General features: G+C 40.1%; 1 protein-coding gene across 3 annotated transcripts; it reads right to left on the reverse strand.

The window, feature by feature from the left end:
• Positions 1–1,478: 1,478 nt before the first annotated feature.
• Positions 1,479–26,056, reverse strand: kcnn2 (potassium calcium-activated channel subfamily N member 2). 3 transcript variants are annotated; one of them, XM_071466613.1, is made up of 9 exons: positions 25,175–26,056; positions 24,663–24,758; positions 13,639–14,057; positions 13,167–13,308; positions 12,900–13,010; positions 12,613–12,740; positions 10,527–10,535; positions 7,596–7,665; positions 1,479–3,552 (listed from the first exon to the last, which is right to left on the reverse strand). In XM_071466613.1, the coding sequence occupies exons 1-9, from the start codon at positions 25,943–25,945 to the stop codon at positions 3,277–3,279; spliced, it is 2,022 nt and encodes a 673-aa protein (XP_071322714.1). In that variant the 5' UTR covers positions 25,946–26,056; the 3' UTR covers positions 1,479–3,276. The 3 variants fall into 3 exon arrangements, with proteins under 3 accessions (XP_071322714.1, XP_071322713.1, XP_071322712.1); XM_071466612.1 differs by lacking the exons at positions 7,596–7,665; positions 10,527–10,535 and having other exon boundaries at positions 3,380–3,552; positions 24,663–24,755; XM_071466611.1 differs by lacking the exons at positions 7,596–7,665; positions 10,527–10,535 and having other exon boundaries at positions 3,380–3,552.
• Positions 26,057–27,122: the final 1,066 nt, after the last annotated feature.

Genomic DNA, 27,122 nt, shown 5'->3' on the forward strand with positions numbered 1-27,122 from the left:
AAAACTTACATAATCGGTGTTGGTTAGGTTTAGTTTTGATGGATACGGTACAACTGTATTGCCTTTTGCAGATTAAATATTTTGTACACTCCTTTTACAGAGGTGGAAAGTAACAAAGTACATTTACTTACAAATTTCAGGTAATTGTAATTTACTTGAATATGACATTTTATGCTACTTTATACTTCTACTGCACAATATTTCAGAAGCAAGCATTGTACTTACTCCACGATTTGACAGTCACAATCACTACTTGCTTTTCAAATTAATATTTCACGTGAAAAACAGTAAGCTTGTAAAATACAGTGTATTGTTAAACAATGAACCAGTGACTCACAACCTCTTTGTCTTGTGTGGCTCTACAAAAGAGCACACCTCAGATTTTTAGATGTCTTTGAGTTCTTGTGCCAAATAAAACATTTCCACCCTGAACTTGTTCAATAGTTTCATTTAAATAACCGTTTGAGGTGCAAAACATTATTTTTTGCTTTCCCACCACATTAATCATTCAAGAGTCAATCATTTCTTACCATGACAATGAAACATCGATTGAAATTTGCCTTGGTTTGTTCTCCAGAAAGATAAAAACAATAGTAATCATCTCATTAACGCTTTGGAGGGGCCTGACCCCCTGGCAGGGAACCACTGGACTACACTGCTGCAAAAACGCATCGGTAACAACATAATTATGTCATATGAATAGATATATTTATACAATTATCATACATAATATGTCATGTATTGTTAGATTGTCAGTGATGCATCAATGTGTAAGCAGTATTTCATTGCTAGTAAAATTACAGCTAGGGTCCTTTCTTCTGCTAGTATTTTTACTTTTGATTCTTAGTATTTCTGTTGATATTACGTCTGTACATTTACTGCATATACTGTACATATGATTTTAAATACAGAACTTTTACTTGTGATGGAGAATTCATTAAGAATGATGTGGAGGTACTTTAATTAAGTATATAATCAGAATGCTTATTCCACTGATGAGGGTAGACCAAATTTTAGAAATGCCTCTCAGTATAATGCATTAAAATTCAACAGCATCACAATTCACCTCTATAACACTGACTGAACACCTGGCTAAAACAAAATCTGGGCATTATAACATAATGACGGACGGGCTTATTGGAGGACTATTTTAGCTAGATGTGCCTTTTAATCAGGTGGTTGAATATATATTATGGTCAGCCACCGACGACCCACATCAGAATGCCTTCAAGTTACTGTTTAGGGCAAAACATGCCCTGAAGGTATATATATTAGAAACACAGTCTCTTCATTCAACTCCATTCATTTGCTGATCCATGAGAAGTCAAGAAAGGTTACCACATCAAATGAATTCAGTTAAATCTGAAAGTGATTCGGACCACAATTTATACAGTTATATGTTGATGTAACTGTCTCACTTTTTTATGGTGGGACACGTACAAATTTCCATACAATGAAAAAAGGACACAGTCAAGATGTATATTTTAATAGTTTAATTGTTTATTGTTTAAGTCGCATACAGTATAATCTCTCATTGGTTTCTATGTTGCTGAAGTTTGTGGACTGAACATCTGTCATTGTGTTGACCTTCTGATTGACTTATTGGTTGGTGGGTTGGCTGGTTGAACAAGTTCAGTGCTGCTGTATTGATGAGTGACCACCAGATCTTCTCTGACCCATGCTCTGTGAAGGTTGCATTAACAACTACTACAGGTTCATATGGTGAATATCAATGTCCAGAGGCCTCATCAAGACTTTTCACACAGTTGATATATAGACACACTGTATGAAAAGCCAAGTAGGATATTTGAATCGAATTGTAACATTTTAATCTACTTTTTGACAATAAAATCTTGAAACCTAATAAATGCCAGTCCCTATAGGTAGAATTACCAGTTCTGCTCTTGAGTACTGCTCTTCCAGCTCAGCCCACAGTGTCATGTAAAGCATTTGCTTTAAAAAATAAATGCAATCTGAAGAATAATGCAATTTTAAAATCTGTGTATAACTAAGATCGGGAAAGAACCTAATGGACTATTCATGTATGTATCTTAACTCCAGTCCAAGAAATATGAAACCATATGCTAGATATGCTGAATCTGTCACTTCTTATATCTCCATTGTTGTTTGTTTCGTTGTAGGAGGTGTGCTTGTCCTCATCAAAATATATAAAAATAGGCATTTTCTTTTTAAAAGGTAGATACGGTTTCTGCGAGTTGTTGTTCAGCATTTGTCGTTGCCCAGCTGAGATGACAGCAAGCATAAATAGCACAGGAGTGAAGGACAGGAGGTGAGACACAGCAAGCCAAGAGCTAATTACTGATTTTGTGATCACTCAATACATTTCTGTAGACCTCTACAGGTCTAAGTTACTGCTTCTTTGTGAAAAACAAAAAAAAGGGCTTTGACTTGACTCATCAACACTAGCCACAACTTGAGAACTGACAATAATAAACCCATGCCCAAACATCTCAAATGTTCTTCTTTTAATGAGCAACGCATCTTTATATCATATGTCAGTCAGCATTGAAGTGCATTGATTAAAAAGTAAGTGCAAGTACAGATTTTAATGCATTCATTTCGACTAGAGGATTAAATTATTTGCAACGTCGCCCCAAAAATAGTCATTCTACAGGGGCACTCTGCAAAAAGAAAACCGCTATAGTTGATGCTGTTTCTAACCTAAAAGATATATGCTTTTTTTTCCTCATTTCAAGCTTTTTAAGTTATCTCTGAGTGACAGTGTGTTGGAGCGATTTTCATCTGCCTTCTGCTATCAGTTCACTCCAGGCCATCAAACACAGCACTTTTCCTCAATATCACTGTCATTCTCCCTGACTGATTTCTCAGTGGTTTCTCAGTTTGCTTTGAGGAACACAGCAACTGAATCAAGCCTGCAGAAGCACAAAGTCTGTGAGAAGCACTATTTTAGTGCAATAGTTTCACACTTGGTAACCTTGCCACCTAAAACTGGCTACCTCTGCATAGAGATGGAGAAGAGTTCTTATCGTTGCCCCATCGATAGGCCTTTTAGTTTTTACTGAGGGAAGCGCCATTATTTGAGGTCTTGTCACCAGAGCAAGGATAACAACATCTTTTGAGGTAATAAAAAACAAATAACAGCATGAAGTTATCCATTAAAATGCATTGTCCCCAGTATCTTGGATTCTGTCATCAGAATTTGGATAATACTTATTGAAACCATAAGGCTTTACGATAAATGCAACTTGGCCATATGATGGCAAAAGTCTTCAGTGGAGGCATTCCCCTTGGACTCTAGCTGCTCTCGGAGGAGGTGGGCGGTGCTGTGGAGGATGACCTCCGTCGGGACACTGACTGTGAGCGCTCAGGGCTGTGTTTGTCATAAGGCTGGAGCTGAACCTCCAGGAAGTCCCTGTGCTGCTGGCTGATGACCTGGCTGATGAGTCCTGGCAGAGCCTGCAAGTTACTCAGTAGAGTCTCCAGCTTTGTCTCCAGCAAGGCAATCCTCTTCTCCATGTCCTCTCCTCTCTCATTCAAGTCCGATATCATGTCATACATGATGTTCTGAGTCTGGAACAAGGGAGAGGAAACACACTTAACATGATCATTTCCAGTTTGTTGTTATTTTTGCAAGACAAGCTGAAAATACTGTATGTGTCCATTATTAGCAAACAGATTACAGATAAAAACACAAGCTTCTCCAACACTTCGGTACACGTACAGTTGAAAGTGAGTTATCAGATTACTCTGAAAAGAAGAGAAAAGGAAGTAGAAGAGGTTCACATTAAAATATTCACTTTTTCAACACATCCTGTTCATACTGCAGAAAAATTTTAATAATAAACATGTTTAGCAAATCCATTAGCAACTGTTCTTTGTCTGACATAACAATTATTAAAGGAAACAGTCATATCTTTTCAATACATTATTATTATCATTATTTTTCAAATTCATTCAAGCATTATTGGTCGTTGCAGTTGTTGCCTTAAGATTAAAATTTTTGAAGCCTTTCAGTGTGAATGATGGGGAACAAAATCCACAATTGTCTCACTATGAAAATGGATTCTAAAGTTAAGTTAAAAATCATCAATTAATTAATTGTTATTATTATTATTATTATTATTAATAATAATAATAATAATAATAATATAAACTTTATTTATAGAGCACTTTTAGTACAAGAGACGTAGCTCAAAATGCTTTACAATGAAAAGGGAAATACAATACAATACAGTACAATAAAATAAAATAATAGTAAAACAATAGCTAACTATTTTCTATATAAAGATATATAGTGGAGTAATGGCTTCCTGAGCCAAGAATGAAGTCACACCCCCTTTGTGTTTGTATTTTGTAGTGGGGTCTCCCTGTTCCTTGTTTTGGCATCTGGAATGACGGTGCATGCACGTTGTTGCATGTAGGTGTGCATGTTAGTGCATGTGAGTCCCTCCTGTTTAACCACTGGCTCCAACTTTGTAAGTACTCAGGGGCTGCCCATAGGTGAGACAACAGCAGTGTTCAGGTGAAAGCACCTTCCAGAGTATCCTCCATGGAACAAATCATGTTTTTCAGCTAATAAAACCTCCACAAAGAAAGCGATAAGACCAGAGCATAGGTTGACTGGCCATGGGGACAACTGGCTCAAATCCTGGTCAGCTTGTTTGCGCCTCCATCAGGCGGTCATTACCACCAGATACATCCGAGGCTGGACTTCTTTCCCAGTCCTGTCTGTGGAGCCACTACTGGTCTGGCTTTACAACATGGAGAGCCCAGCGAGCTGCTAAAGGGCTCTAACTTGACTCTGAACTGGCTTCTCTTCTCTAGGATGTAAGCAACTTGATGGCTACATAATGTTAGATGTCAGTTTTCACTAGTGACCAGCTAGCGTGGGCTAATGGTTGTGGCTAGCTTGTTTTTTGCTGGGTCTTGTTATGCCTTGTTATGTGTTTATTAGCCTTTTTCACTGGGCTTTGTAACTCTTTGCTGACTGTAAATGTGAAGGGAGGAGGTTGTGGCCGACAACGTATTTGTTCTGGTCTGAGATGCAGGTGGTCTAGTGCAACATCTAGTGGCAGTGATGATCACTTACAGATTCATTAATGATTTTAACCCAAACTTCTCTCCTTGATCTTTGGTATTTGCTTGCTAAGGGAAAACAGAGGGAGAGTAAAACAAAAAGTGAATTTTGTTCTAAAACAGCTGTGGAAGATATCCAGGTTATTTGACTAAACATGACTGTTGAGGCCTCATATTAAGTTTGAATGAACTTTTAATTGCATTTTTGCACTGAAGGAGGACTGTGGCTTTTGTCCCTCATCACGTACTGCACTGCATTAATAGGGCGTGTTATGTCCCAGTACGAACAGGAGAAACAATTACAGCAAACAAGACCCCTTTCAACTTGCATATAGGACTATGGGTATTGATTAGAGACAGAGCTGAAAAAAACTCAAGTTATGAACATGAAAGCCCAGACAACACATTAATCAAATTTTATAAGTCAAAGTAAATGCTTCCATTATAGTGCTGTGGTTGAGTCTGTCTATTTTGGTGGCTGCCGTTTCCCAGCAGACTGTCCCAATGTCCTACACTATTGGATGAGCAGAGGATGAAAGCAGAAAAGTCAATCCCACATTTAGAATAAGACCAGAGGAACATTAGGTTAAGTTATTTTTATGCTAAGTAGCAGCAACCTTGAGAAGCAGCACATTTCCTGTCAGCTAAAGAAGGGTCGACTTTATATGAACACTTTACTAGAGTTCATGTTCATGCCAGAGTACATTAGTCTATGACCTTGAGGAGACAGAAAAGGTGCCTGCTGACTTTGCATGACGCTTTTTGCTCTTTTGATGTGTTAACCATCTGTTTGCAGACCTTTAAAAATACAGTGTAGCTGTGATTTTTAACTCTCAAGATTCGGTCTTCAAAAATAGTCAACAACACACTGAGAAATCTATGTCACACTTAGGATGAGGAGAAGGAGTGTTTCTGCTGGAGGGCGGTTTCTGGGATATTATTCAGCAGAGGACTAATAATCCCTGGCAGCCTAGAGGCAATGCTATCCATCACTTACCTTGTCCTCTTCTGATTTGAGGCGGCAATAATGGGATAGGTTGTTTATGTGAAACAGTCGGGACTAAAGTAGTACTGACACTACTCAGCCTGACAGCTAGTGGAGACAAGGGTTTCACTGTGTTGTATTACTTACATAAACACTCATCTAATGCTCTTTTTCTGTGAAGATTTTTCAGTGGATTAGGAATATAATTCAATATTCAAACTGTCCATGTATGATGAACAAATATTTTAATGTATGGATATATTATCTTATACCCATGTAATTCTTCCTCTGATGAAGAATTTAATTGCAACCCGGCACAGGTCTACATGCAGAGCTGAAATAAATCAAATCTGGGCCTCATCTGGAAATCATCAAATGTAACATAAACACATTAAAAAGTGATGGCATAAAATCTCTGAAAGCAAGAAAAGAGCCCTAGTATACCATGATGAAACAAATATCATAAACAGGGGATCCAACTGAGAGAGCAAGAATATGTGCGTCATTATAGATCCACGTCAACCCTATAATAAAACCACAAATTGACACTATCAACCAATTTGACGACATGTGATCCAGCCTGAATGGCAGAAGTGAAGAAAAATCCTGTGGAGAGAAGCTGCATCACTTAAGTCACACTAAATGAAAAACCACATTTTGTATTAGACTGTAGAGGAGATAATGGGTTAGGGGGAAACGCTGTGATCTGAGGAATTTCACATTGCACTGCAGAGGCAATGCAGCTGCCAGTGATATGTTCAGCTCTATTTAGCTCCATCTTTCCACTGAGAGCATGAGGAGACTGAAGCTACACTGCCCTCTCATGGCGTCAGACTCTTATAACAATGATTAAAGAGCCTGCTGAAGTGGCGCTGGCTACAAGCCACCTTATCCAATGTCACATCGTGGCTCTTGTTACTGTTTTACAGCAGGAGGTGATTGGGCAATATTAACTAATACCTTTCATGACACGCTGGCCTGAATCCAGTTTGACTGTGGTGTACTTTTGAATGTCAAAGCCCTCTGCCTTTCTCTCCTTTCTTTCTCTGCCTTCACTTCTGGCTGAATCATCAGATCACAGTGTGTCTCCCTTCCCAGGTTACTGTTTCTGCTGTGTCAGGCTGGCTCTCTGCCTGGTCTTTCCCTAAGGTTTGTCAACTTCTGTTTAGAGCATCTGGAGACAAATATCAGAGAATGGTTAAGGTGAAAAACCCCACAGACAAAAGTGGTTCTTGTTAGTAATTTTCAGGAGAATGTGTCCTGGGGATAGTAATTTGAACAGTAAAATAAAATGTATTAAGTTATTATTTCATATCCAAAGGATCCAAAGCTTAGGTGAACCAGAATCATCACACAGATTTATTTTTAATCACCCCTTGAAAAGCCTGTCTGTTTATTTGACACCTGTAGACTTTGATTATGTAAGAAAACACAACTAATTCAGCGAGTGAACCAGCATGCACTGAATTCAATCACACAAAGGAAAGAAGCTTATCAGGATAGTTGACTATCCTAATGTAAAATGCAGCAGTAGACTGTTAGTCTAGCTTACCTTAGCAAGGTCCACTAGTGAGTTTGCTTGGTCATTCAGCTTGCGTTGCTCCATTTTAACACTTCTCAATCTGAACACAAGACCATTCAGAACCCAATGAATTAACGCTATCAGAAGTTTTTTTTTTTTTTTTTTTTTTTTGTTTTGTATTCATTTTAAAATTTGTGCTCACACAAAGGCATACACATGGAGAACACTCCTAGGACATGCACAAGATGTGTGTAGAGAATGCAGGGATTGCAGGGGTCAGTCTGTTTGGTTGAGCTGCATGCAAGTGGAAAGGAGACCACGGAGGAGGGAGTGTGGGAGCTGCCACTGAGGAGAATGAGACCAGCTCTACATCCTACTCAACCAAATGCATACAATCGGACTAAAGGAATGAGGAACTGCTGTATCATTAAAGTATGTTTATTAGGCCTAATTTCCACAGATATCAAACACTGTTTTCCTACAGAGACTCTCCAGTATAACCATAAAAAATGTGACATCACAATTGAGAGAAGTCCTCACAATTTGCTTTTGATTAAAACTTGTTAAAAAGGACATTATTATCCCCATGACTGTTAGCTTGTGAGATAAAATAACCTGCATTATAGCCCACTTTTTTTTTTTTAACCAACCAAAAGTCTGCATAAAATAACTTACCTACTCCATACAACATGCTTAAATAATTCACATCCCCTGTTTAATTAAGCTTCTAGAGCCTGTTTCACTCATTCTCTCAGGGGGCTCAAAAACAGCAACTGTGCAGTATTGTAGAGTGTCGACCACACGTGGTTTCAAGATATTAAAGAGGTTTCTTTTTTTTGCCCTGAATCACCCACACATGCGATCAAGATGGCAAGTTTGCCAGCGTTTCAGATTGAGATGAAATATTAATAATAATAATAATAATAAAAAGTATAACTAACTGAGACATGAATGCACTGTGAGGTGATCATTAGGTTGTGTAGGCAATGAAGATCGAGAAGGGATTTCAGGGGCCCTTGGGGAGTCTGCTAATTAGCCGAGATACACCCATTGTCATGCAATGAAGGATCACTTCTCTGCTTCCTGAAGACAGGCAGATGTGGGGCGAAGATGACAGGTTAGACCAACAGAGGGTGCCACAGGAGTCACTACAGAAAACTACAGGCAAGGGAAGATGTCCTGACAGCTCAGGACCAAAATGCTTCATACAGAGCAGACACTAAAGACAAATGCAGAATACTGTTGCAAAACAGCACTTTTCTTATTCAAGTGATTACATGAAAGAAAAAAAGAAGGAAGTAGTCTGTCTAAAATGATGAAAGAGAATAGATATCCAATGTCAAATGGGTTTGCACTTGATGTAAGACCTGTTAGAATTAAACATTTCACAGTTGGATGACCAATAGCTGTCAAATGAGGTCGAAGCACAGGGCAGCTTGAGGTCAGGACGAGGAAGCATACATGCCCTGTCTTTAATAGTCTATGCGTATCTTTCCCTCAGTCAATCACCCCTCATGGGCAGCTCTGCTTTTGAATGGGCACTCTAAATCTGCTTGTTATTCATCAGGGGAAAACGGCTACGCTAAGCTTTTCAATACCCCACTAAATCTGTTAAGGCAATCTCAGTTAGTGCTGTGCCATATTTTTTACCCTCCTGCCTTGCTTTCTTTGTCATGACCTCCGTTTACCTCATTGTGGAAAAAAATGCAAATTTTTCTATGAGTGTAATGGACAGGGTGAACATTCTGCAGCCTTCTTTTTTTTTCTTTTTTCTTTTGTCTGTCCCTGCTGACGGCTTCATGTTGTCAGTCACAGTTTGCAGCCTCTCGGGCACAAACGGGATTGCTCGAAGGCTTTACCCTGACCTTCCACTCAGGTCACTTTCCTGTCTCTCCAATCCACTGATCTCTGAGCTAACAGGCACTCAACTCTCCTGTGTCTCGCTATGATTCCCACTTCAACCTTGTGGTTGGGAAGGGACAGCATTCCCACAGGGGATGGTCAAACTGTACAGAGTGAGATGCTCGACTTAACAGCTGTAATGGCCTAACACAACAGCTTGCCTGTGGTGTGGTAAAATGCACCAACCAGATAACGTCAGGAGTGTTTCAACTGTGTCTATCACTAATTCTGCTAATTCCTCTCAGTGCAGAGATGCATGACAGCTCAATGTCCTTCTTATGATGCCGTTTACCAGCCATGATCACACCGGATCAGCGCCTTTGCTACTGTGTCATCCAACAGAGAAATGGAGGAAATGTGGCTGCAAATGTATCAACAGGCGTAACAATGGTTCCACACGCCGAAAGATGACCCTGAGCCCTGATCTGTATGAGCATGACTGCTAAGTTGTATAACATGACTTGACGTATATTGTAAATTGTATACTTGTGCTACTGCGGGTCTGCATCCTGTAGAGCTCTAGTCGTCATCCTTCGGTAGGTGAAAGCACAGTTGATTGGAGTTTAATCAGTGGCTTTCTGATTAAAGATCAAATTCTCATCACATCCATGCAGAAATGGAAAGAAAAACACCCTCCATCACCGATAATTGAAATTCACTTGATATGCGTCTGTGGGTGTGTTCACAATGTGCAGCATTGGTCCAGTGAATAATAAGGTATAGAAGGTGTTTGTGCTGGTTATTGAAAGCTGTTTAATTGCAACACAAAATGCTGAAGATTGAATGTGAATTATCAAATTGACAGGCTACTCAGTTTAACACACATTTAATGATAATAAAAAAACAACCTTTGTAGCATCTTAAATGAATTAATCTGGCAAAATTAGGAATGTGTCGTGTGAAACAATTCAGTCACTGCAAACAACATTTTTGTGGCATGAATTTCACTTATCAAATGAGGGAGTGTAATTTTTTTTAGTCACATTATTGGGTTCAAGGACAAGCTCTCGTTAGCATGCACACAACAGGTCTGTATCTACGTGTGAGGCGAAGACTTACTTTCGAGCTCTATTTTCATTGTGTTGACACAAACAGGAAAAAAGGAAACATGAAGTAGACAAATGAATTATTACAACATCATATAAACATATTCAGATGGCAAAATCTGTTCGCTCAGGTCTGGCTGCTGTAACCCTCATCTCTATACTGTCGCCTCACCTCTGAACAGCAGCAACCGTTTTTGCTTGACTTAACTTCTTCCTGCAACTCGTGTGTTATCTCTCTGTGTTTGGTCTGTTTCTTGTAGCTGCAGCTTAGCTCGCTGTCTAGCTCTAATCCCTTTTCTCCACACCAGTGCTGGTTATCAGAAATATACAAAGTGCAACCTTCCTATTAACGTCTGTAAACATTCACCAACACAGACAGTCCCTCAAAGCGTCTACGGTGCCATTTAACAACTGTTTACACCTCATATCCTTTGCTGTGGGTGATGATGATGTCTGAGCGAGTTTCACACATGGTCTTGCAGCTTTGACCAGAGGAAACAGGCGCGATGATATCCGATTTGATGTTTGATATCGTCTCATGACAGGTCAAGGACAGCTGCAGGCCTTTTCCAGCCCTCCACTTGAGCGATCTGCTCGCTGTCAGGCAACTTCCTGTCCTATATTCATCTCAATTCAGAGTTTGTGTCACACACTCAGCACATAGGCTACAGGCAACACTCAGATTAGGCCTGTGAAAAGCACTACATCATGAAAAAAAAAAAAAAAAATCTTTATAAGGGGACAATGTTGACTCCATGCTGAGTATTTGTCCTTGCACATAGAGCTGGACGTGACTTTTTCCCACCAAATCTGGTTCTTTATAGATTTAGCTTTAGCTCAGAGGGATTTCCGTTATTAGGCTGTCCTAGAGAACAGAAGGTGGACATGAGACGCTGTCACCACCGCTGCAAATCGCCTGCAAGGACATAATGACTCGACAAAGCAACCATGACAAAAGGCTATTAAACGGCACAAATCTGGATGTGGGTTGCAGCAGACAGTTTATGAGATTATCTACCTTGTAATTACACATCCCAATGTCTCTAAAACATATATGTGTGTTCAAAAGATTCATGAGCAAATCAAAGTTGTACACAGCAGAGCACAAAGACCCATATACATACATAAAACCACAGGAAGCATATGAAACAAACATATAAAAAAGGGACATTTTACTTGAGTATAAGGCTACATAACAACAGAGTCATTGTGCATCTAGTTACTTTTTTTAATAAAGCACTGAACTGAGTTCCAGTTCCTGAAACATGCCACAGATTAGATGTGCATGTAAGCACTGTAGGTGGAAGAAAAACAAGATGAGGTGAGGCTAAAATCGATAGTGTTTTGGAGTTAGATAGCACTTCAGGGGTCCTTGGGGAAGCACTAAAAGACTAGCTGACAGGTAAGTGTCTGACCAGCCGCTAGAAAAGTAGAAACCCACATGTATCAGCCCTGAGGTCAGCCTGACATCTGACTCACAGTGAGATAGACGCACAAAAGCCAATCTGACAGCAAAAGGTGAGAGAGAGAGGGAGAGAGAGATCAATATCATACTGCTGTGAATTCTGTAGCTTGGGAATATTTCAAGGTAAAATTAGTTTTCCTTTCAGGAATACTTCTGTAAAACTGCAGCTGCTGAAAGACTGACTGTTTCCACAGAAACTCTGGGAAAAATGGAAATTTTTCCAAATCTCATTCAGCAAAAACACCATTTTACACAGATAAGATATGTCTCTTTCATACTGGCAATTCCTACCCTGTTTAAAAATAAATGAATTACAAGAATCTCTAGTGTATCAGTGAATAATATTTACATAAATTTAGTCCCTTGCATATTTTACCATTCGTTATGATGCTGAATCAACAGGCCAACTCTTTACCACATCTGCAAATTTAAAGTTAGTCAAGCCAGGTGAAACATGGTCATGATATACAAAGATCCTGCAATGATATGAGCAAATATTTTTGCTACAGGTGTCAAACAATTCAGATTTCAGGTTCGTGCTGCTGCATTGGTCAATCATGTAAATACACTGCGGGATAAGAAGATCTTAAACCAACATGAGTGGTGAGGTCAGGGGTAATAAAGCGGTACCTACTGGTGAATGGCTTGGAGAAATTTCCTCTGGTGCTTCCTGACTCTGGCGTGGTCCATCTTCCTCACCAGTTTGGTGTTCTTGTAGATGAGCCATGTCTCCCTGAGAACATTCGCAGCTGTGTTTTTCACCTACAGCGTCCAAAAAGAGGAGATGTTTGGTGGATAACAATAATATTAATAAGAATAAGAATAAGGGTTAGGTTTAGGGTTAATCTATGGTTATAAGAACAACACGTATAGATTAAATATCTCTGATGTCATATAACTGAATGTGGCGTGCTCACTTACTCTTTTTGTTAGCTGGGTGTCCATCATAAAATTGTGGACATGTTTTTCAGCTTTGGTTAGTTCCAGTTTCTTTGCCACCACAGCCACCACCAAAGCAGTGCAGCCAGCACCCTGTGAACAACAAAAATGAACAAAGGCATAGACTATTTTTTCCTGTCATTAAATATTAGCTGCATATTAGTTACATAAATGATAATCCTGTCAGCCTTTCAGCATTTTAACAAACTGGCAAAAAAGAAACTGAAGGACTCAGTCTGCTTCTCTCACCATAATGCCAGTCAGGAGGCAGACTCCTTTCCCACAGTATGTGTTTGGGACCATATCCCCATATCCAATGGTAAGAAACGTGATTGAGATCAACCACATGGCTCCTAGAAAGTTGCTGGTTATATCCTGGTTGTCATGGTACCTGTAATAAATAATAAATGCAACAGGTTGACCAACCTTCATGCATCTGCAGAAACGGATGCACTCAAGCTTCTCTAACGACTAACTCTCATTTTAAAAAAGAAAAAGAAAGAAAAAGAAGAAAGAATAAAGATTTAATCCAATGTACTATATAAGATTACATTTCAGGATACCGTAGGGCTATAATCTGTCTTTACACCGTGTGTAAATCTGTCTATCTTAATGCTCAGACACAGACTCAGCTTAGAAGTGTGTACATTATCTATTTTTATTCCTTATCTATGTTTCATGCTGAGCAGCGCAGCATAGCGTGAGAAACGGATCCAGGCACCTCTCGCAAGCTCTCACAGTCCATGCGGCAATGATCCACAGTGAGATGGTGAAGACCAGCAGCACAGTGCCAGGACAGATGGTCATGAGGGTCTTCATCACAAAGCGTGTGTTAAAGTTAATCTTGTTGAGTGCACCGATGCTGCGGGATGAGGCGTCCGTGAAGAGCTTGCTGTGCAGCAGCATGACACGAGCGATGAGGTACAGCCGCAGGAACATGGGGATGGACAGGATGATGTCCACATCCGCATCCGTCTTGGATGGCACGTAGGAGTAGGCCAGGCGTGCGGTCCAGGTGAAGGTGTAGTTCCCTGGGATGGGGTGGATGGCGCACACCAGGATCTCCAGGCAGATGAAGAAGATGCGCTCATATGTCATGGCTATCCTCCAATCATCGGCTGCGTTGTCCACCATAAATAACTGCAATGAAAGGGCACAGTGAGGCTGATAGAGGGTAAAAGCCAGCTAACATTTTCATCATGGTGACACAGCAAGCTGCAGGAAATCATTAAACCCATTAAACAATAAGTCACAGGAAGCCTCAGGTCATTAAATCACTTTTGAGTCACATTTTTTTTTAAAGACTGCAGCAAGTTTTTCTCCATCTAAGTAAAATTTTATACATACATACATGTAGATGTGTGTGTGTGTGTGTGTGTGTGTGTGTGTGTGTGTGTGTGTGTGTGTATGTGTGTGTGTGTGCGTGTGTGTGTGTGACCCATGATATAAGGGTATGTGATAAATGTTGCAAGACTGAAATATCATGCATTTATTTTCCAAGAAAGATTCAGGATTCCATTGTGTTTTCAGGTGGTTTTCCTGCCTTGTTGGAACTATTTATTCCAATACCTATCTCAAATTTCACATCTGTAAAAGCCGTCTGGAAGGCAGAAAGTAACTAAATATATGAGCCTGCTAACTGATTAATCGATTAGTTGATCCGATTAGTAAGTATTTTGGTAATCAGTTAAGTATTTCAGTCATTTCTAATTGTGAAATGCCACACACTCTGGTTCCTGCTTCTCAAATGAGGTTGGATGTGGTGCTTCTCTTTGTCACTGTAAACTCAATATCTGTGGGTTTAGGATTTTTAAACAAAACAAGACATATGATGATGTCACCTGAAGACAAGTGACAGGGCTCAAAATAATAAGAAAAAAATTCTAAAACTCTGTAATAATTAAAGTATATGTGATTTTTTACTACAATAGGCTGAATAGTCTGTGTCCACATGTGTATGTCCCCCTCGATCTATTTCTCCTGCTGCTCTCAGACTCCCTGAATAAAAGAATGAGCGTTACATTAGCAGCACACAGTGGCATTTTCAACTTCAAAGCTTTATACTGATGAGAACATCTGCCGCCTCCACATTAGCATTAGGCTCTGATCGCCTGGCCACCTCGACCAGAAGGTAGGCCATTTGACTGGGGATTTCAGTGTGGGTGAATTTCAACACCTCTCATCACTCTTCTCCACCTGATCCTCTGTTATACACTGTAGCTTCCTCACATGCTCACCTCTGCTGCTGCTGCTGCTGCTGCTGCTGCTGGTCCCCCCTCTTGTTCTTCCCCCTCCCTCCTCTTCATCACTTTCAATCCAATCTGTAGTCATCTTCTCTCAGAAGATTCACTGCTCAGTGCATTCACCCTGAACTAATGGCTGAGCCCATGACCACCATAGCTGGCTAATTCACAGTGATCCCCGATCATGCTTATGGCTGTAGATACACTATCTCAGTCTTACTGCTCTTACAGAGCTTTACAGGTACCGGTGCAGGTTGCAGATTAAATACTATTAAACTGTACTAGCCTCCCCTGCATTTGTCAAATAATTCCTCTCTCTGACACACCACACGGATATCCCTCCACAGCTGCTCCTGTTCTTTCCACTCAATCACCTCAATGTCCTATACCTGTGTACAGGCCATCACAACTGGCAGTAGATATTTCACAAAATGCTGCTGTCAGCAAATATAAGTGAGGTTTCCTGGTGGTTGTTTTTTTTTGCCATGATAGCAGAAGCCTTTCTATGGTAGAGAAAAGCAAAAACTGCACACGATTACATTTTGTCACAAACCTCCCTCATATGCTTGGTAATCAACTATTTGATGTCCTGTGACTTCTTAGGATTTAAAATGAAAATATGCACATTCAAAGTTTTTCGTTAACAGTTTAGCATCCTTGCAAATGGGACTGTGCTCAGGTCAGTTCATCTATCAGCTCAGTTCATCTTTAAAATGTGCATTTTGGGATTTTTATTGACTTTTGTACGCTCCATAAATACCTGCCTGCATTACCCTTGAAGACGAATGAGGGAGAATTTAATATACATTTTAGAAATTATTAGGGGCAGAGGTGGAATTTTTTTTCACTTTTGCTGAAAGGAGGGTGGGCCGATTTTTGGGAGAGCTAGAGATCTAAATTTTTTATGTCCCAGATTTATATTTTATTTCATCCTTTTTTTCGTAGAATTTACTGTGTGAGGAGGTTTAAAGTCCACTATTTCATGTGCAGAGAACAATAATCATGTCTCAGGACTATTTTCTACTCTCTAGTAGAGCCAACATGTTTTGAGAAACAGTAGATGTCGTGATTGAACATTATCTCCGTAAAGAAGGTGTCTTTTTTTTCACTAGCCAATGGTTGCCTCCCCTTTACTCTGCATCATAACAGAACTACAGCTCCTTGCCTGTGCCCCTTTCACTTATCCAGTAACAGCGGTTATGACGGTTTGTGTAGTAGCTCTTGGGTCAAAAATAGAAAGCAGCTGGAGTGCTTGGTAAACAAAATGCACCATTTGTTTATCAAGTTTTTCATAATTTATGAAATTTTGAATTCTGCAATTTGGGGTTGTAAAAAAAATGTCTCATTAGAATATTAAGCTTGAATTGAGGTTTACACTGAGAAATGTGGGGGTAGGTATTGCAATTTTTTCATGTTAAAAGCAGGGTCCAAACCAAATACAGATAACCCCCTCAGGAGGGTCTTTGTTTTTAAAAAGTCAAACATAAGATGCAGCCCCCTTTGAGTAATTTTCATGCAGTCCTTTGGCTATCTAAGTATGAAATATACTTTATATGTTGATTTGTCAATCAAACATTAGTTTTAAATCTATGATAAATAAAATGCTCAGCACACACTGGAGGCAAACACATCACGACTCGGCATCTTGCCAACTAGTCTCCATTTAGTTTAATTTGGAATTTCTCATTATAGAAGTGAAAAACTGTCCCAGTTCTGGAGGGCTAATGGGATCAGTGACCTAGATTGTAAATTTAGCAATGATATGTTATATAAAATGGAATCGCTGAAATAGTCATATTTCTCTCATTGAAAAGAAAGCTCCTATTCAATGTGTTCAACTCAAGGACAAAAGCACACAGAAAAATCAATGATACTGTGTGCTGCCACTTTTCACCCAGACATACATGAATGCTCCACATACTACACTTTGACAGCTTTAAAGGCTTTAACACACATACTTCAGTGAACCCACAACAGCAAACACTGCACACTCATTAGAGCCTCAGAGCCAATTATATGTCCAACAGCTACTGTACAAGAAATATCAGCTGTCAACGATCTGACACATAACAACATAAACAGAAGAAGCTACTGCTACCACATGTCCCCAAACAAGCAGCACAACTGCCCCACAAAGCCTCTGCAGCTCATTTATATTCATTTAAAAGCCACAATCAAGGTTTCCCCCAAAACACAGAAAACACAGGAATTAAATTTTCAGAGGCAGTTGTTCATATCAAATGAGTGACACCGAGCTCCTTTAACGAACTGACATCTGTCAGAGAAGTGTGTAACTCTAACCACAGCTCGTCTTGTTCAGCTTTCCAAGTGAGTGTAATGTAGACACGGAAACGCAAGCTGTGTCCCCACTCTGCCACGGCTTCTTACTTACAGAATTAGGGCTCTGAAACCAGCTAAATCTATTGTTTGCACACAGCACAAGCTGCGTTTTATTTTACATTTTAAACAACGAACCTGTCCTGTCAAAAGCAGTTACAAAGTTTGTTACCTCAAAACAATGTAATTAAACATTTAAATGCAGGTTGCATAAGGAAAGCCTACTTGGTGGGTAAAAGCAATTATAGTAATGGATGACCTGAAATACAATACTCAAGGGCCCTTTACCTCAGAGCATCAAATATTCCATGCTAGCAGCAGAACCAGCAGTTATGACAGAGAGGTGGAGGAAACTACATCTCCAGTGGAAAACAACATTAAACTGTGTTTACATCATAAATAAGCTACAGAGGAAGATACCTAGAGTCAGGAAATAAAAACAGCTGATGAGCCAGGAAACCTTTAAATTAGTTACAGGATGCTGACAAATAATTTAAACACCATGAGCAAAAGGATTTTATAATTGAAATAACAGCTGAACACATGTCTACAAAGGCTGAAAGCAACCTGGAAGGCTGCAGTCTGACAATCAACATTCGAGATGTGAATTTGTAAAGCAACATGTAACAACTAGAGTTGTAAATAGGCTAAATTATCTGAGCCTAATTTTTTTATGAGAAAATTTTTTTAGGACATTTTCATAGATATATGAATCACGAAATCCTGTGCACAGAGACACCATCATTTTCCAACAAAGCCAAAATCAAATGATACCTTAATCAAACACACCACTTAGCTCTTTTAAACTACAATACTGCCTTTGACTGAAGCAAAGAGGATAAACAATCAATAGATAATAAAGACAAGTAAAAAGCTTCTAGTAAGGGGCTGTGGTCTCAGAAAATCACATCTGTCAAACACAAACTACATCAACAAAGCGGAACATCGGTTTCAAGCTGAAAGAAACTGATTCCAATGCGATGAAAATACTGATGAGAGTGTAAAGTACAATGCTGCTAATTTGTATCATGGATTACTCGCTTAAAGGGCCAGTTCATCTAAATCACAACAAACATATTTTCTCACTCAACTGTACAAGTTTTGAGATTGAGATTTCTGCCCTTAACGAAGGACTGTGGAGGTGAATGGAATTTCTTCTGTGTTGAAAATCATCACAAAATTTGCAAGTGTCACCCTAACGTTAACGCTAGAGGAAAAGTCAGGCGGTCAGCAAAGCCTCATTGTGTGGGGAACATGAAATTCTGTGCAAAATTCTGTGGCAATTCATCCAAGAGTTTCCTATTATATTATTAGATATTCCTAAAGTCACACAACTATTACATTTCATTAAATTTAATGACATGTGGTTCAACAGCAGGGACACTGTTTTTCTCCAGACATAAGGAACTCCAAACATAAGTAGATCAAACCAAAACCTGTCTGCTTGACCAGATACCTCTCCAGGATAGTGAAAAAAATATATTTTTGATGCTGAAATAATCTTTTCATGAATTGTTTATGTGCCCTATGTGGCCCTTATAACCTCTACTTTATGATATGGACATGCACAGACAGACACACATGCACACATTTGTGCCTCTGTGCGTGACTTGACTCTCAAACGGCCAAAATGTCTTCATTTTCTGACGTGACGTGACAAACATAAAACTACTGTGTTGTGCGACAAATCTCAGAGAACAAACACTACAGCAAACATTTCTGAACAAGGACAAATCCAGATGATTTTCTTGCATATTCAGCTTGTTTTTTGATGGATGATAAAATACAGTCTAATCATTAACATTGCAGGTTGTTTGCTCATCATGTCAGGTTGAGACAGTGCCGCTGAATCTGTTCTGAGATCATTCCCCGCCTGCTGCTGTCCTGCTTCTATACTGTGCAGTCTCTGAGGAGCTCACCAGCGATGCTAGCTGGGTTGGTTACTGGTTTCACCACGCTCAATATAACTAATGGAGTCCAGCTCAATATTTAATCTGTGTAATGTGGAGATGGGAACATATATCTTGTCACTGAGAATGAAATCACTCAATCTCATTAGTGAATTAGGTTGAGAGGTTCAGCCCAATTAGACATTAATGCAATGCTTTATTTATGATATCAAAGCGAGCCACTAAGAGGCCACTTTGCTGAGTAAATCTGAAGCTGTTGCGGTTTGCTTTTGTTTCTGAAATTAAGTTTCACATTTGCATATACATTCCTCTATTCAAGCAAAGTCATTTTAACCTCTCTCTGCCAAAGTGAAAGCCGGCATAAATCTATCCTTAGATTGTTGCTGTTGTGTCCAAGTGGCACACATTAATAATCTAAAATCATCTGCCCGTTTAAACATGCAGAGCACAATTTAGTAAATGCCATCAATAAATAATCCTAAGGATTCTCAGCTCTTTGGGAGGCTGTCTCTGCCCTTGAAAGCCTGTATGTTCAGTGAAAACACCGAGGTCACCAGCCAGTGGTGGTTATCTGACTCCGGTCTGGAGTCTCAGGTAGAGGACAGATTTCACTCTGAGAAATTCGGAGCGTCTCCTGCAGTTACACCATATCTCTCACACATACACACCACCCAGGGGCGGTGGGACAAGCACGGCCAAGTTTGGCTTTGGCAGGATTCGCTGGCACAGCGTTGGAGCGATGTGTTGTTATTTTATCTTTTCTGCAGATTGTAAAATGTAATACTGGGCGACTGCGAAACATCAGTGCTGACTTTTATCACAAAAGTACACATCAAAGACAGAACAGGCCCCAAAGCGTTTTGCATTAGCTTGAGAAAACTCAGCAGAACTGTCATCACAAGGTACAGCGACATAGCAATGGCCTTAACACAAATGCCCCTCGGCAAGAGAGCCTTTGATGTGAGAAGAAGAGAAAACTTTCAAAATGTCAGTTTCTGTCTGCTTGAGGAAAAGGTGAACTCATCAGCCATCTTAGCAGTGAGACGAGGAAGATGCTCCCAGCTCATAGCTCATATCAGACTTTGACAATGACAAATCAAAGTCAGGGAGGAACTTCAGACTCCAACCTCTCCCTTTCCACTCGTACAGTAAGTCGCTGCCTGCCAACACAGCAAACTCGACCAAACTAAAAACGTCTAAATTCCTCGGGCGGATCGCCAGCTGTCAACAAAAGACATTACTGGGACTAAATCAGGCTGATAACATTTGAAGGAGAAGTATAAAGGGATATGTGCATCAGAGTCCTGAATGACAGCAGTATGGACAAAAAGGATATCATGTCTCCTGATTGTACACGCTGGTACAAATCTAAGGACATTTAGCAAAAGAGGGACATGCTGTCTCGCTCTGTAAATGCACTTGGCTCGGTATGTCACCCACCACTGCCATTACAGATGTGTCCCTCAAGAATTCAAAAACAACTGAAAACTAGCGTCCAACATCTATCCTGTCTGACCCGACCTTTTGAGTTCTCAGTCACTCTGAGGAAAAAAAACAAAACAAAAACACCCTGTTGTTATACCCTGTAAAAATGAGAGGGCATGGTCTTTACCGAGTTTGACAAGCAAATCAGTTTTAAGGGGCTAGAAGTGGTGGAGAAATATTTCATCATCTTGACTTATGCCTCTGCATCTGACAGGCATCTGTGAGTACACATGGATGTGCATGCATAATCTATTTCACTGCAGGAGCGAACATTTCCAACATGGAAAAGTGCACTTTAGAAAGCACTCCACCAATATCACAAATGATTTGGCCTCATTTAGAGTTTGAACAAAAGCAAAGGGGGGGGGGGTCCACAAATCAGACTTTACATTAGACTGAAGAACACAATAGAAGTCAGAGTGAGTGTTAAAAGTATCTCTGGTGCAATGTTTCATTCAGGTGATAGTACTAATAAATATGGACTCAAATAGTTACTGGGTTTGTGTTTGGTGAAATTGTATGAAATTATGTGTCAGAAAGCCACAATTTAAAGGTACACTCCGGCATGTACTTAACACTTTCCATTTCTACTTGATTATATTTCAGAGAGAAATGTCGCACTTTTTACTCCACTACATTTATCTAACAGATAAGATTAGGTACAAAACGCACTAAGAACTTTTTAAAACATGATGCGGTGTAAAAGATAAACCCTCAAACAAGATGTTTGAGGATGTCTCTTTGAGCTCTGGGTAATTGTCATGGGCATTTCTCACTGCTGTCTTATCTTTTACAGAGCAAGTAATTAATGGAATGATCGAGATGAATTCATAATAACTGTTGGTTGCAGCTCTATAAATGTAGTTAAATGTTAGCTCCAATTACTCAAGTGACATCACCTGGGTACTTAAGTTTGGGTTTAGAGACTACAGATGTTTAATGTTATAAACTGGTGGAATGAACAACAATTCTGATGATTGCTTAAGTTATAGTTCTAAACACTCTCTTGTTCCAGCTTCTCCAAGGGTTTGTTTTGTGAGGATTTACTGCCTTTCGCTGTTTTGTATCACTGTGAATTGATTGTCTTTAGGTTTTGCATTTGGATTTTTGGAAATTTTCACCTGCTCTAGCTCATTACCACTAACAAAAATTACTCTTAAGTTAAATTTTCATCTATGGGATTCAATTTCATTCTTCATTCAGCCCTGCATCAACCTGACACTGTGTGATATTTCATGCTTTGAGGCTAAACTCTGGCCTTTAAATGTAACACGCCACATTTTCACGTGAAATGAAATCACACTTTCTTCAGACGTCTGTTGATGAAATTAGTTTGTTACAAAAGCTTGGACGGAACAGCAAACAGCAGAAGCGCAGAGCGAGTGCGAAGGGAACACACATTTCAGCGCTGCTGTGTGTGCATGTGTGTATCATTAGTAAGACAGATTTAAAATGAATTTGTCTGTGTGTATGTGTGTGTGCATGTGTGCAAGTGCATGTGTCAGCTTGCAAGAACCAAGTAATGACAGACTAGCAACAACAGGCACAAAAGCCCCTCAGGCAGGGAAGGAAAGGAGCAGCTGGTGTGGTGGAAGCTGAAGTATCAACACTAAGAGCTGGATTTAAATAATAAGTTTGCAGGAACTGGCTGATAGTTTGTTCCTAAGGACTCGATGAATTAGAATTCGGACCATATAATCAACTTTAGAGCGGAGAGTGACTAAGACTGCAGTGACGTGATGATGTTCTCTGATTCATTTAAGTGTTCAGGCTTTGAATAAATTGTATATAAATGACTCTACAGCGGATACGTGGTGTAAAGTGCATTGCAGTAATCAACTCTGAGGAAAACAATTGCCTTAATAAGGTTTTCTAGGTCAACAACGGAGAAAATGTCTTTATCATGAAGAGAGAGCTATCTAGGGTGAAGAATGTTTTGAATATTGACGCGAGTGTCAGAGGAGTCTGGATCAAAGAGGTCTGAGCAGCCTTTCTGTGGGGCAAATGTGCAGCTGCTGACAACAAAAGGAAGGGAAAGAAGAGCTCATTTTAGAGCAAAAATGAACATTTCAGTGCATCCGTAATGAAGGAAATCATGTTGCTCCACAGCCATGTTTAATGTGTAAAGCAGAGGGTTCAAACTTTGTAATAATGGGTTTCATTGCCTGTGTTTGTGTGTCGCAATATGAGAATATACAGCTAACAGTGACCAAAAGTATGTAGCGTTATTCAGTGCTTAAGCATTTCACTGGTTTACTGTGTCCAGTCAGGGACCATAAACTTACAGCTGAAGCACAACTACCTATTTAACACAATCTGATATCCAACTAAACTGAATGAAACCTGCTGTGATGAGGAATGTGCCTTTGCAATGTATTAGTCGCAACTGAGTCGTTACATTATTTAGCATCAAGGTGAGTTTGTACAAGCAAGAGGTGAAAAAGCTTAGTTTATGAATTGAATAATTTACACAGAATTAGAATAAAAGGTGTGGAGGCTGAGGGAGGGAAGAATGAATATGATACTCATGCAAACTTACAGTATGCTTTCTAATTTATAAACAGCTACTGCGAGCTGTCTGCAAGGGAAATGAAAACGCTTTTGTTATGCATTGAAATATGGTAATGATATCTGTGCATTTCTATCATCCCTCATAAAGAAAGGTTTACAATGAGACATCTGAAGGGGGCGACACGTTTTACTGTTGGGCTATTTCAATGACTGATACTCCCCTGGGACTTGTAAGTCCTAAATATACCAACAAGGCTGATGCAGTGTCTCTATACTGTCTCTAATGCAACCTTTAATGCAAGAGATAAAAACCTAATGTTATATCCAAATGTGATATTTTTTTGGATTTCTCAAAAAGCCTTAAAATCTTAACTTGAAGACTTAATAGAGTAAAGAATTAAGATAAAAATAGATGGATCAGCTCATACAATTTATCTAAAGCCATTTTCAAGAATCACCATCTTGTGTAAAAGGAAAAAAAAAATCCATTAACATGATTAAACAGCATGAAAATGCTTGAGCTGTGTTTCTTTTCAAGTTTTCCTTTTAAACTAATTTGATTTTGAGAAAAAGAAAAGAAAGCTTTCTGAAAACATATGTCCACCCTGCAGAAAGTGGCGCCATTAATTTTCTGGCTGTTTAACAAAGACACGAGTGCTGAAGTGCAGGAAGAACTGTAAGTAATGCAACAATGCTCTGAGGCAGGGTCATAAAACTGTGCAAGTCTTGAAACGTCTCAGGGGAGGCTGACGATCTATATTCATCCACTGAACACTGTGAAGGGTTTCTAAATCTTGTATGTATGTATAATGAACTATTAATGTGGCTTCACACCACTACAATCTACAGTGCAAAAACCTCTGTGCAATTACAGTGTTATTTAGACTATAGTTATAGAACACAAGAATCTTAACAGTGATTAAAAAATGAAACTAAAGTTGCTGAAGCCATCCAAAATATTCATGTTGCAAATATAAATTCATTGAATAATTACACTACCCCCCTGCAGAGAAACTGAAATTTAACACTTCACTTTCTTGTACAAGTATATTGTTAAGTCAGTAAAAAAAAACCCATCTTTTCTAACCTGCAAATACTTAAAGGAATTTTCTGCATAACTTATTCTCTAAAGAAACATCTGTGACATCATATAAAGTGCACTTTAATAGCTCAATATTAGTATTTATGAAGTGTGATGACATATGGACGGATGACCCTTTAACCCCACTTAAAGAATAAGGAAAGTGTTGCAACATTACCTGTATCTCTCTGGCATGGTATATGATAATCAGCCCCAGGAGAATGATTGTAGAAAGGCTTATCAGGCATTTTAGAGCTAATGAATACAGGGACTCCTGGAAAAGAGCAACAACACTAAAGCCAAACAACACACAGCATCAAGACATAAAATCACATTCTTATATGGTAAACATGCTGTTATTTATGTGACCACATAAAAGTAAGTAAGTAAAATTTCAGTTTCTTAAGGCGCACTGCAACAAATGCTGACATGATATCTTCTTGTATTCTGGGGTTCCCCTTCATGGTTGGATAGCAGTGGGCCTTTTGGCCTACATGTGACAGGAAATGTGACTACATGGGATACTTTATAATGAGCCACGACTTCTGCTGCTAAAGTGACTGCTGGGCTTTAACACTTTTGACAAGAAAGTTGTTTAATTTAAACGTTTCGCTCCCTCAGCCGTATGCCACTAAATTAACTCTAAGTCTAGACGGGACTGCGCGGCATGGGCTCTGAGCAAATACGCACCTTTCCATAGGCTCCCCATGAGAGTTCAGTCTCTATAACCATAACAACGATCCCAAACATCCCAAAGATTAAAGCATAGTCGCTGAGCCGCTTCCTTTTCTCAAACAAGGCCCTCCTGTGCCCGAGCTTTTCCCCAATGTTCTGGTTCTTCTTTTTACCCGATTTACCGCCGCCGTGGCTGCAGCCTCCTCCTCCGTCTCCCGATGCGTAAGGCATCAGGGTGGTGGAATTATTCTCCGGCTTGGATACTAGAGTGTCCGACGCATCTGCGGCTGAGATGGGCTGTAAAGGCTGGGACTCGGAATCAAACTCGTGTATGTTTCTGCGGGACGAGCTCAAGTTGCTCAGCGGCCGCATTACGCCGCCGTTGTATCTGCAGCTGCTCATGGCTATTTCATTGTAGGAGTTACTGTCTTTGTGGCTGCTGCCCAGGCTGCCCCGCTGCCGATCGCGGCAATGCTGCTGCTGATGGTGAGGATGATGATGTCTGGATGAACTACCATGACTAGAGGGTGTGAACTCGCAGACGCTGTACTGGCAACCTTGCCTCGAAGACGTTTCCGAAGGTGTCCTTAAAGTTCCCACAGTGGTCGGCGACGTCCCGCGAAAGACGAGGCTTTTTCTCGCATCGCAGGTGCAGTTATTGCAGGTGCAGCATTGGTCGTGCTGCTTGCCGAGCCGATCCTCCCGCCCGCAGTAGTGCTGGTACTTACAGTGCTGGAACTGCTGCTCTGGAAAGAAATCGTTCTGCAGCTGCAAAGGGGTTTCCATGTCAGTGCTGCTGTTTAAAGCAGCAGTCGGGTACCACAGAGCACCCGACGAAGGGCGTTATGGTACTTACGGGAGGACAGAGCCGCTGCATGAATAGACCCATTTCGGCTCCGGTAGAATGTGAGAGGATCCTCCGATTGGGCAGAGGGGACCAAAACAACTGGCTCGACGTCATGAAAAGGTTGCAACCATGGGATGTGAAGCCCAGCCTTATTTAATCAGGATCAACAGAAACTACAGAATTATTACCTTTTTTCCCCCCTAAATTTAATTTTGGAGATCTTGACGCACTTTTACACCAAACAAAAAGCTGAGCTTTTCATAAAAAAAAAAACTTCACCTCATTCTGAAACACAAGGGGCCACAAAGAGGACAGAAGAAGAGATTTTTTAAAGGTATAAATGAAAACACACAGAAGGTGTATTTTCTCCACTTCACCAATACATCTCAGCACGTTAAGATAGCCTATGCCATTCTCACAGGTGTAATTTAGCTTTTGCACACAACGCATATCAATCTATTCATAAATTCCCGACTGCTTTCCCATTTATTGACTTCACAGGAAACACCCTGCAACCGCTGATTTACAAGGTGCTGATTTCATTCAGCTCATTGGCCGCCAACCATGTGACCGTGCAGCCCTGTAGCACCTAAATGACCGGGGCCTGTGTCTGAAGCCACAGATTGATGTGACCGCTGGTGGCTGCGTTATTAATGGAGTAGAAGAGTTATATCGCCCTGAGGAAATACAGCCAACTGCCCGAGATTGAGCAGCTGTGGAGGCATAAACCAAAGCCTGAAACCCAATCATCCACACGTCGCGGCGTTGCAGTAGCAACAAATTTAATCTCAGGGCTGTTATTGGAGTTATGTTTTTGTATTTGTTGTGGGGTTTTAGTCAGAGCCGCAGAGTTCGCTCACAAGGCTTCCTTTGCAACAGCTGCATTGGAATCATAAAATTCTCTTTCATACATGTCTCATTTGTCATTTATCTCATGTCTCACCATCCATGAAAAACTAAACAAGTGTAAAGTTGGATCCTGGTTTAAAATGTATAAATGTAGTATTTTATGATGCACATTGGCTCGTATGTATTGTTTCTGAACAGGAGTGATGAAAGTGGAGCTGTCCACAGTGCTGAAGGGCAGTCCATTATGAAGTAACTTTCAGCACCGCG

Source organism: Trachinotus anak, unplaced genomic scaffold, assembly GCF_046630095.1.
Source record: "Trachinotus anak isolate AG129_WGS33_773 ecotype Australia unplaced genomic scaffold, CSIRO_AGI_Tana_v1 ptg000028l, whole genome shotgun sequence".
NCBI classification, from domain to species: domain Eukaryota; kingdom Metazoa; phylum Chordata; class Actinopteri; order Carangiformes; family Carangidae; genus Trachinotus; species Trachinotus anak.